Source organism: Synchiropus splendidus, chromosome 11 (assembly GCF_027744825.2).
Source record: "Synchiropus splendidus isolate RoL2022-P1 chromosome 11, RoL_Sspl_1.0, whole genome shotgun sequence".
Taxonomy (NCBI): Eukaryota; Metazoa; Chordata; class Actinopteri; order Syngnathiformes; family Callionymidae; genus Synchiropus; species Synchiropus splendidus.
In genome coordinates this window covers 6,100,030-6,112,126 of record NC_071344.1, presented here as the reverse complement: position 1 = coordinate 6,112,126, position 12,097 = coordinate 6,100,030, and the positions used below count along the sequence as shown (strand labels likewise).

General features: G+C 47.3%; 2 protein-coding genes across 2 annotated transcripts in view; both read left to right on the top strand.

The window, feature by feature from the left end:
• The first annotated feature begins 269 nt into the window (after positions 1-269).
• Positions 270-5,332, top strand: LOC128767699 (dual specificity protein kinase CLK4-like). Its single transcript, XM_053879923.1, is given in 14 exon segments — positions 270-419; positions 1,891-2,051; positions 2,187-2,400; positions 2,853-2,955; positions 3,242-3,308; positions 3,393-3,509; positions 3,671-3,837; positions 3,916-4,010; positions 4,071-4,200; positions 4,290-4,372; positions 4,440-4,519; positions 4,606-4,696; positions 4,764-4,886; positions 4,889-5,332. Coding segments are annotated over 13 exon segments (1,623 nt in total). The 5' UTR covers positions 270-419; the 3' UTR covers positions 5,081-5,332.
• Positions 5,333-5,817: 485 nt separating this feature from the next.
• Positions 5,818-12,097, top strand: part of LOC128767702 (collagen alpha-1(XXIII) chain-like) — a 115,220-nt gene continuing 108,940 nt past the window's right edge. Inside the window, 2 exon segments of the mRNA XM_053879926.1 lie at positions 5,818-6,293; positions 6,571-6,640. Of these exon segments, the coding sequence (XP_053735901.1) occupies positions 6,006-6,293; positions 6,571-6,640 (358 nt within the window). The 5' untranslated portion in view covers positions 5,818-6,005.

Below are 12,097 nucleotides of genomic sequence, written 5' to 3'. Positions count from 1 at the left end.
ACCAGTGTGCACATTTTGGGTAAGAAGACAGTGTGGTTTCTTCTTGGACTTTCATTCATGCACATAACAGTCCCAAAGCAAACTTGTTAACTGACGCTTAATGTGTCATGTGTCTTGAATGAAAACAATCGCTGTACGATCAATACCAAGATTGAAACCAAGACGTGTCCGAAAGGTGAAAGGTCTTGACATAGGCGCCTGGCAGACCGTGAATTTGGCAAACTAAAATGAATTCGGGGGGGGGGGGGGGGGGGAGGGAATGTGGGCGTTACGGTTCGGACGATTGCGTCATTCAGAACGTTCTCTCGCATTCCAGGGAAGCACGCCATCTTGAAAGAAGGCAGTCGGACTCGGTCGGTATTTTACGCTTTCAGTATTAAAGTGTAAATCATCTTTGGCGTACTAAAATCCTCAACAAGGTAAGAGCTAACATGTGTCAAGTGTTTTATGTAATAATAGTTCAAAATGTGGTGGAATAAAACACGTTATCTGACCTTGGCTAATATTTAGCCTGTTAGCTTCATATGGCCGTCGGTGAGGACAACATGGCTGGTGTTTGCTCAGTTTCTCTCACTTCAAGAGTGTCATGTGCGATTTAAATCACTTACGGGTTTTTGCACTATATCAGTGGTACTGCATTATTGCAATGCTTAATAGTCAAATTAGTTGTGAAGAATTGTCCAAACGTATTTGACGGCAAGTCGTCGTCAAAACAACAGGGCGTCCTCCATCTTGAATAGGCCTCTGCTGGCCTGACTCCACGTAGACGTACAAACAATAACAACCGTTTATCGCTGGTGCTTTAATTCCTTTTCGAAGTGCAAGCAGTACATCGAGTTGTCATTTTAAGGAGTGCCCCATCATTTGGTCTATAAGGATTGGAATGTATTTTGAATTGCTTGTGCACGCTCTTTTTGGCTACTATGGCAAACTTAGCCTTGATATGTTGATGCCATCAGATTAACACGTAAACTAGGCTTTTAAAAAGAGTGATGGTTTTTTTCCTCAAGATTTTTAAAAAGCTAATCAAACAAACAGCGCGTCGACGCACTGTGACGTCACCTCTCTTCTTTGTGAGCGAGCACACTTCCATATATGACTGATAGTTTGGGACCATTGCGACCCCAAAGTACATTAGATCTTTTTTGTTTGTCACACACGGGAAATTCAACACGTCACAGCTGCAGCACATGCACGCAAGACCTTAAAGGCTTACACTACAAACATTAAAGACGTTCACAAAGCATCAGAATACATGTCAATACACACAAAACCACAAAAAAGCGTGAAACCCTTTCACAATATACATGTAAAACACAGTTTAATGCACAATTTGCAGTGGATTTGAAGCACATTCCAACAATCCTGTGAGAGATTCCTCTACTGTGATGCCAGTCAAAAATATTAGTTTTATTTCCACAAAGATTCAAGCAAGAACTTGACAAATGTATGTTGAGAACATGCAGTGCTGAATCATCGCAGCTCCTGCTGCTGACTAAACAGAGCTGGAGCAAACCGTTGAGCAGGGGTGTCAAACCGGTCCTCAAAGGGCCGCAGTGGGTGTTGACCTTTGTTCCATGCAACCGCGCGGTTGTCTGAACTCGGTTGATAGTCAGTCAGGTGATGTCTGTTTCAGCTGACACCTGGTCAACCTATATGTGCTTGTAGGCAAACAAACACACCCACTGCGACTCTTTTGTGGATCAGTTTGACACCCCTGCTGTAGAGCTCCCTAGAACAATATACATTCTGTCCACCAACATCATCTTCCTCAGCTCCCTTGCGTCCTGTGTCAATCATTTTCATGTACATTCCACCCTGAGAAAGAGCTACTAATCCTTTTTTAATACATCAACAGCTTGTGCATAACCTTTGTCCTGTGTTATTCAGATGCGTCAATCCAGGCGGTCACGTTCTCCAGGTGTTTGGTTGGATGAGTACAGTTGGGAAGAGAGAATGGAGTACCGCAAGAGGAAGAGAAGGGATTCTTATAGCAGTGAACGGGAAAACAAATACAGAAGACATCATCAACACCACAAGACCAATGACATGTAATTATTGCATCCATTTATTGTCTACCCACGTAGATAGAAATTAAGATTAATCTGTGTTTAGTGGCTGTTTTTGGTCTATTTTACCATTGGTCGCTTATTAACCGAAACTTCCTTTTTTTTGTCTAACTGCAGGCTGTTTCTGGAGAGCCACAACATGAACAGGTGTACCAGGGACCGCAGCTTTGATATGGCCTATGAGGCAGAAGTGCCCTGCAAAGGACGAGATCTTGATTGGCACCATTACAGCAAGTCTTCTGGCCGCAGTGGTAGAAGCGGTCGCAGCCGGAGAAGCAGGCACAGGGATAGACGGCACCGCCGAAGCCGCTCTCGCCACAGGTCGCCCTCGGTATGGAGAACTCCTTCATATTTGACTCATTTAATCATTAGTCAAATGTTTAGAAGTTAATGGGGATTTAGGGGCATAAGACATTATGAACATGATCTGGGTGATAGAATTGTAATGCAATATTAGAACATGATTATGTAGAAAGTCTTGTGATCACTCAAGTTTGATGCTGTTTTGCTGTGAGAAAGTCTCTCATGTGAACATTTTGTTGCCATGTTTTTCTTCTGTAACACACACTATGTGGTGGCTGGCGCCCAATTTCTCTGGGGCTGAATTTGAATTTGCTGCTCCGTCCACGCGTCTGGCGATGTTACTGAACGGGCCGATCTGTGCAACCCTTCACCTCCCCCCTTGGCCCGGTTGAATGAATGACGATGTCGGATTGTGCTGGCCTGGTGCTGACTGACTGATGGGTTATTGGTGTGATGGCGGATACGGCGCTTCCGGTGCAGACGAGGAGCCATCGGCGCCGGAGCAGAAAAAGATCCAGGAGTGTTGAGGATGATGACGAGGGTCACCTCATCTATCACAGTGGAGACATGCTGAAAGCGAGATGTATAGAATATAAACTTTTTTTTCTTCTGTTGTTTATTTACTCATTGTCTCTCACACCTGTTTGGTTTTTATTTCCAAACATTATTTAGAGACTGACATTTGTCCAGTAGATTGACTAGCTTAGTTTAGAAATTGCTTGCCATTGCTACATATTTAGCTATCAAGTTCTAAGCCAGTGTTTTTTAGCCTGTTAACTTGGAGAGAAGAAAATGCAGTGAAGCAGCCTCAGGCATTGTTTCACATCACCAGTGCTGCCCTTCTAACTTGACCTTTGTATTTTCTGTAGATGAAATTCTCAGTACTCTAGGAGAGGGGGCCTTTGGGAAGGTCGTCGAATGTATTGATTATGCTAAGTAAGTATGGTGTGCAAGCACTGCATCGTTTTCCTGACAGAATCATAGTGGAATATTAAAGCCTTTTTCTCTTGTTCTTTAAAGTGACAAAGCTCGAGTGGCTCTGAAGATCATTAAAAACATTGATCGCTACCGTGAGGCAGCGATGTCTGAAGTGGAGGTGCTGACGCAGCTGAAGTCTTTTGATAGCCGCAGGAGATAGTAAGTAGCCATCCGCTCGCCGTGCCGTCTTAACTGTCTGTCAGAGCAAGTGCTTCACCAATTTAACACTTCAAGTCGACAAGAATGAGCTTCCTGGAATATTTCATGTTGAAGTTCATCTGTGGTGTGACTCATTGTGTGGTCTGTTCCTTTCCCTCCAGTGCTTGTGTTCAGATGCTCGACTGGTTTGAATATCACGGCCATGTTTGCATTGCCTTCGAGCTGCTTGGCCTCAGCACCTATGACTTTCTCAAGGAGAACAACTTCCTGCCGTTCTCCACTGACCACATCAGACACATGGCCTACCAGATCATCCAGGCAGTTCGATGTAAGTGGCAAGTCCAAATGTGGAGGCTGGGTCACCCCTCACAACGGTCTCTCATCTCATTGTTCTGCTTCTTTTTAGTTCTGCATGAAAACAAACTGACTCACACTGACCTCAAGCCGGAGAATATTCTGTTCATCGACTCAGAATATGACATGGAGTACAATCCAGAGAAGGTGAGTGGTCCTCAGTGAGAGTGCATAACAGCTCTTCATATTGATGCTTTGTTTGTCCAGAGACGAGACGAGCGAACCTTGAGGAATCCTGATGTGAAGATAGTTGACTTTGGAAACGCCACGTATGACCATGAACACCACACCTCAGTGGTTTCTACTCGTCACTATCGTGCTCCGGAGGTCATTCTAGGTACAGCTCTTGTGGAGAGAGACAGCATTCATTTGACTTGGATGTTTGGTGTTGAGTCAGAAATGACCTTTGATCCTGGACTCTCTTAGATCTTGGCTGGGATCATGCCTGTGATGTCTGGAGTATCGGGTGCATCCTCATCGAGTACTATCTTGGCTCCACCCTTTTCCAGGTGTGCTGTGACTCACAAGGGTTCGATGGAAGTGTTGCGCTTGTTTCTCACTGCCCTTCTCTTTCAGACTCATGACAGCAAAGAACACCTCGCCATGATGGAGAGAGTTTTGGGCCCGATTCCCTCTCACCTGCTGCAGAAATCGAGGTCAGTCAAGCTGTGAAGCGGTGATCCAAATGTTTTCCAATGACTTGTGGCTCTGTGTTGACCTGAGCATGTGTGTATTCCTACAGGAAACAGCGGTACGTTCACAGAAACAAACTGGACTGGGACCCCCAGAGTTCTGCTGGACGATACGTCAGGAAACACTGCAAGCCGCTGAAGGTACGTCCTCTTTAAACTGGACTGATTCGCTCTGAACCACAGATCAAATTGTTTTGCTGGTCCACAGAATTATCTGAGGTCTAAAGGCCAGGACCACCAGCAGCTGTTCGACCTCATCGGGCGGATGATGGAGTACGACCCGGCCAAGCGTCTGCGTCTGGACGAAGCGCTGCATCACCCCTTCTTCTCCTGCTACCACCACAGCAGTCGGCGAAGCAGTTCCTGCTGAAAGACCTCCAGAGTGGCGACGTGCGACATTGTTCATGTGCAGCTTCTGCTGCAGGACTCTCTGGGAGAGTTGCTGATGATGAGACTGTATCAGTCCACTGCCCTGATGTTCTGTGTGTGACCCTGGCAGGCCTGTCTCTTCTCACTTTAAGTTGAAAACCTTTTTTGTCTGGGTCACGTTTGAGGGATTTCACCCAAATATTTATTGGTTACAGCCAACTGTAACGGTAAACATCTGGATTCTTTTAATGTGTGGGATGTGTCCTCTTGTTTTTTTTTCTAGGTGAGGTGAAATCATGAGATATTGTGCTTCAGACATCAGGCTGAGAATGTTGTACATAATTTTCTATTTTTCGTGCCACTGTGTTTTCATGAAGTCCGTTTTTCCCCAATAAAGACTTGACTGTTCGATTGCCTGCAGACTCTTGGTTGCATTGAAAGCGGTGGCCACACGGTGGCAGTAAGGAGCTGGATGGATGTCAGAGCGTTGGACTCAGTGAAACTCCCAAGAAATGTCAATGTTACTGAACGATGCTTTAGAAGGAGAGGAAATGCTCATTGTACGGTGAAATAATACATCGCCCTCTTAGACACGTGACATGCGACGATCAGGGCCAATTCACATTCTAACGACACCTTCTGCCGAATTAATACAAGCGTTAGAGTCGCTGTGAATGTGAGTCATTTGAGTGGCCGCTTCCCGCCAAACATGAGCGTGTCGCAGGTAAGCGCGTGGTTCATTCACGCTCTTCCAGCCCTGAAGTCGCTCGGTCCAATCACGCGTGCGTCTCGCCGCTGACAGCCCGCAGCCTCCCACGTGGTCTGCAGGGCGGCGCGTCTGAACCAGTTGATGGCGCAACTTCGCCGAGGCAAACATTTGGAAGTCGACTCAAGTGGCGCGGAGCTCGTCCCAAACACTTTGGTTCACTAAGAGGATACTCTGCCCGGCAAGTTAGGAGTTCTCAGCCCTCTGGTTCCGGTGCAGCTGGAGCCCGGTTCGGTCTAATTTAAGCCTGGAGTGATAAGACGCGTCCTCTCAGCGGAGACTCACCCTGACTGAAAAGAGCCACCGGCCTGCAACATGAGCACCGGCAGTGTCGCGCAGGGGAAAGCGGCGTGCGAGTGCGCGCCCAAGTCCGCGCTCCAGCGCTGGATCCCGGGGGCCCCCGTCGCCCTGTGCCTGCTCCTGTCCCTGAGCTCCATCACCGTCTGCCTTCTGATGAGCCTCCGGACCCTCCAGCTGGAGAAGCGGCTGCAGATGGAGATGGACAAAGTCTCCATCCTCCAGCCGCCTCACGCTGCTTTTCTCACCGAGGATGGCGCCCTGATTCCGGAGCTGCGGGGCTCCGTGGGGAGACTCGTGGAAGAGGTACCAGCTCTTGATTCCTGCAGTGAAAAACGTGTGTCTAGTCACATTTATGCCCAATAACTGGCGACATGTGGAGCTGCCATGCGCACGTGCCTGGCATCTGGGGTAACTGTACCCTAATAACGGTGGTGGAGGGAGCCCCACTTTTAACGCCTCTCCATCGGGCTGCAGCTGCTCCATCAGCTGGCAGTTAAAGCTCTTCACGGGGTGACACGCGCACTCATATCTGACACGGGAGTCGCGTCAAAAACCTCCAGTGATGTTTCTGTGTCTGCAGACTGTGGCGCAGCTGATGCCGAGACTGCGGACGAGCCGGGATGTTGGTCCGGAGTGCTCCTGTCCTCCAGGTATGTGTGTGTGTGTGTGTGTGTGTGTCGGTGTGTCGGGAGATGCTGGCTCCAGTGGATGGAGCCGCGCTCGGCCCGCGGTGGTGTCGGTTACAGAGCTTGCGATAGTTTCCCGGGGCGGAGGACAGTGCGTGATCCTCATCGGGTTTCAGCGGCAGCGCCAGAGAATCACGGCGCGCTCGCTCATTCAGTCCCAGGGACGCTTCCATCATCATCATCTGTGCTGCAGCTGCTGCCAGATAGGAGCAGGAGCGTGAGCGCCACCGCTCTGTGACGACCTCCCTTTCGTCTCTGGAGCTGCCCTTGAGAAAGGCCTGTCAGGTGCTCAACATCTTTTCATGTCAGTTGAAACCTGAGCGGCTCATTCATGGAACCTTCAAATACTGTGGCATCCTCACAAAATGACGGAGCTGTTTCACAGGAGTTTTCATCAGAAAATCACCTTACTTCTCTTCGTCTCTGCTCCTGACATTTTATTTGATACCTCCTGACCTGTCTTATCTCAACCGTGCTGAGTCAGCAGAATTATGCCATCATGCACTGTGTTTGTCATGGTGTCGTTCATGAGTGGAGTGAAACTGTTGACAGCATCATGTGGGGGACAGTAGCAGCCTGATGATGTGTGTCCACCGTAGCTTCAGTCTTGTGGTGTGGTGGTTATTAGTCCGATATCGTATTAGAATAGAACACATTCAGGCGAGAGCCACCACCAAACAAGAAAGTCATGCGACCACCGTCGAACTTTTCATAGCATGGCTGAAAGTCATGGAAATATTGATGACTCCCTGCATTTTGACATGCGTGGGAGGATCAAATACTACGCTGGAATGGAACTCAAAAGGATTGTTAGCAGGGCTGTAAGTCAACATCGGCACGATCAAACGTCGCAATCCTCAATTGCACAATGCTGAATTGATATTTTTGCTTGAATATCACAATAACCGATTGTGTGATATTGTCATAATATTTAAGTCAGCAAGATCAATATTTAATACTTGGATATGCTGCTGAATTTGTGATGTGTTTGGCGCTAATGTCTTTTTGTGCACTATATTTTGTCGATTATGGGAGCAATTCATTCCTCTCTTCGGAATGTAACTGAACTGGACTGACGTCATGAGAATAAATGCACATAATAGTGTACTGCATGATCTGATTTTCCCCCTGAAAATGACCTTGCAGTGTCAATATATATCGCCATGTATGGCGTCGCCACTCCTGTATCAGGATACGTGTGGTATCGCGAGATGAAGGGTGACAGTTCCTCCGCCCTCGGGCTGCTGTTTTTCCTCCCCTCCCTCACGTCTCTGTCTGCGGACGTGTTAAAAGTCCTACATCAACAGGAACAGGTGAAACCGTTCACTAGTGGAATTTGTGGCCGACTGTCAACACGCTCCCCTCCTCTATTCTGAAGGCTGCTCCGCTAAGACGCTTGTTGGCTCCACCTGACTTGTCATGGCTTGGTCTTGTGGATGCAAAGCCACAATATTAGTGCGAGAAGATTCTGCGCTGAGATGACTTCATCAGATCACATTGTTGTATCAGGCTCCATTTTCCTGTCAATGTTCCTCAACCGCTCTGTAATCTAGTGGTTAAGCTGGAGAAATACAATCCTCCGACTGCTGTCTATTTTAGCTTCGCTGGAGTAGATTGTGGCCTTGAAGCATTGTGTTTGGGGGAGAACTGGGCTCGTTGTGCCTGTGATGCAACACCAGTGTTCGGGACGAGCCTTGTTCTGTGGAGCTTTGGTTGCTGTTCTGAGATTCAGAAGAAGATCTGCAGTTTGTCTTCGTCACACATATGTGAAACCCAGGGCCCATGTGCTGGGCTCTGCTGGTGTATATCATGCAGCGGGGTCTTCTGAGGGTCCGACAGGCACTTCTCTCAACACGACACTGTAAGAAGAGACACCCCCCCCCTCACCCCGCTCCCCTTAACACCGACTCTCACCCGCGGAAACCCGAGTCTCATCTCTAGGATCTGAGGCCAAGGCATTTCTGCTTGTGTGTGTGTGTGTGAGACACACCACCTCCGGCGCATGAGTGGCATCTCTGACACCAGAACTATGTTCTGCACATCGGGGGCTTCACCTGTCAGCAGGCACAGGGCAGTAGCCCAGTAGGGGGCGTCACATTTGCACCAACTTTGAAAGTAAAGATGCTCCTGTGCAGGCCGTGGTCCAGCCCTCATGAGGTCACATGATCGATTTTATTGCTTTGAATCTTGTTGTCTCGCCTTAATATTTGACTTTAGTTTATTATTATTATTTTTCATGTATTTTCCTGACTATCCTATACCTCACAGTCATTCATATTTATTTAAAAACTTGCAAAATTATTATTCATTTGGGTTGAATAATAATAATAGTTTCTTTATTTGGATTTTTTTCCTTACTAAAAGTAATACTTTTTTGCATTTATTTTCACAAATCATCTTTAAACTGTGTATGAAATATTAACTAACAAAAGCAATATTTTCCCCAATTATATATATATTTTTTCCATTATAAAATTTGCATTCAACTTTGCCAAAATACATTTTCACAGTTACAGTTTTCTAATGTGAATAAAATCCCTTCTTTTCATGACAACGTTGCTCTCCATTAAGACATTTTTTTCACCACCGTGTCTTCAAGCGTCAGGTGTTTGCTGTTAACTCCCAGCCGCACACATTTAATGCATACACACCTTCATAGTGGCGGAATAATAAGAGCCACGTGTGATCTGCATGTACGCGGAAAGCATATTGTCATCGACACAATTGGCTTTAAAAAGCTTTTTAACAAGTCTGATCCAGTTAGCGGGCGCTGAGCCTGCCCACGTTTGGGCCCGGCTCCAAACCTAATGCCGCGCGGAGACACCAATTAATATTATTACTTAGCCGCCAGTCACTCACCGAGACGCTGTCAAGGCCTGAAATTACAGGGGAAATTCTTGTAAAACTGCCCGGGCCTTTTTTTATATTATTATTATGTTCATCTTAAAGGAGAGCCGGAGGCACAATCGGCTGGATTTTATTAGAAATAATGCCAAGTCGGTCGTCTACCGTTAAAACTAGTTCAGGTGTCTCTGCACTCTGACACTGTTCCTGCTGCACCGTGGTTGAAAAGCAAAACAAAAGTCAGCTCTCTCGTTCCTTCTCAGACTCATTGTTCTGGTCCCAGCAGTGGCTGTGTGTGTTTGTCTGTAGGCAGGAGGTGAGGACCCCAGCTGTGTGCTCAGATCCATTTCCATCAGACAGGACCTCCGTAACACACCAATGGGAGCGCAGGCCTGTCTTGGTGTGTGCCTATGGAACTGGGAGCTCCTGCTCATGCTGGGGATCCACGGAGATTTAGAGCGTCACACGTGAAGCCATCGGTTGATGTGGAGAGACCTCTTTTATGGCGAGCTTTTAAATCTAATGGTGGAGTGTCAGGAGCTTAGGAGGCAGAGGGCAGCGCTGCGCTCTGCCGCCTGGAGGGGAGGAAGGTGGCGGTGATTTGAGCCCCGCTTCAGGGATCTCACCGGGCAGCATTTGTTTAAAGACCAGAATAAATCTGTCAGGACGCTCGCAGCTACCCGTATAACACCACCACAGGAGGAATCTGTGAGCCACATAGGACCCAATAACCACCCTCCTGCACGAATAAAGCAGCTTTCCCCATCCTATTTTCAGGTCCTTGTTCCCTCTGAACTGGAAAATAAATTATTATTTTTGTGATCTCACTTGTGTTTTAAGATCAAATTAATCCGTCACACTTCAATATTTGCCTGGATATTGTGGAATGCACAAAAATATTCAGTGAAAACTGAACTGAAAACAAAAATATCTTTGTTATAATGGAGACTAAATGGGTCTCCGCTAATTCAAATCATGATCTGGCAGACGATGGCGACAGGTGCGATCCAGTCCGTGTGGTACTCTATAAAACCATCCTGTGTCAGTCCGTCAGTGTGTGTGTGTGAGTGTGTGTGTGTGATGCTCCCCCCGCTAACTGACTGTTTAAACACAGCTTGTTTCACTTCTCCAGGCTGCAGTGTTTTAGTGCATCACTTCCAGCCACTGCACTTGACATTCCTCCTGAATGAAGCCCCGTCAGAGTCCCGTGGCTCCAGACTCAGGTGGCTTATTAAATTAAGCTGCTGGGGAAAAAGTCATTCCAAACAAGTGGAGAAAGTGCAGCCAGATCAAAATGCAGCCAGGTGTCTCAGGCCCAGACCCGGGGTTGCAGATCACTGCAGCAGCAGGAGGCAACGTGGAGTCATGGCGTCTCATAGAAAGCTCGGTGTCATCATGTCTGGCACCTTGAACGACTTACGGTGACACCTTTGCTCATGCTGAGCACAGCTTCTTTTATCGGCGCCAGGATATAAAAAGCAGAATGCTGCACATAAAGAGAAGCCAGATGCTCTGGAGGAAACACGACCTTTTTTATGTAAAATGTAGAGACTTATTTAGTGATTTAGTTTTATTCTGCTTTAAAGAGACTGTTTGTCCACTTGCTGGAATCAGGAATTCCTCCTTTAAATCTGAGGCCCTGGGTCTCAGAATAGGCCTCTCAAGACTGTTAGCCCCATTGTGTGTTACTTTATTTTTCTTTTGTGGATGAATCTGTGCAGGCTGGTCACAAACACCAAGCCAGGACAGCATCTCAATTTCCTACCGCCGCATCATTCAGACAGTAAACGTGTTGGCGTTGCACCATAGAGGTCGCTGTCTGTTGATGTAACTGTGTCGCTTTCATTTTCTCATCGCTACAAGTTGTCACTTATTTTCACACAAGGAATCTGACTATTGGGCAAGACGTGATGCTCACTTGAATACTTGAATATGAAACTTGTATTCACGTTTGATATTCATGTTCATCTAGAATTGAATCTTCAGCTTACGCTGAGAGGACTTGAAACAAACGTGTCGGCACTTGTTGCATTCACTTCTATGAAGTAGCAGGTGGCGATCCAAGTCATGTGACTCTTCCAGTGCGTTTCCTCGAGAGGGTGCCGTTTGCTTCTTCACTTTCCCAAACAGAGGGCATCCAGTGTTGTCCTGGTGAGGTGGTCTTGGGCCGTGCCTGATGTTCTGTTCCAGATGTTCTTGCTAACCCGAGCAGGCTCCTGCTTGAAGTGGCTGCACCTCTTGGAAACGAGAAGTGAGCCCATAAAGCTGCATCTCTGACCCACTGGTCCACATTATTCTGCCACAGAAGTGAGACCAGGACCTCTTAAACTTGAGCTGAGGATGGTCAACTACTCATCACCCCTCTCCTGAGAGGAGCATAGCTGGTGTAGCATCCCGACTCTGTTTTTTTTTTTGGCTCTGCTTCTCCGCACCACATGGCCGTCTCTCCTGATGAAGTGGAGAGTGTGTGTGTTTAAGGTTTGAGGTCTGGTCGGAGCGGCGCGGCTGCTACCTTCACAGCGGGTCAGACCTGCTCTTAGTGTGTATACATGAAGCAAAGTTCAGCCAGGAGTGAGT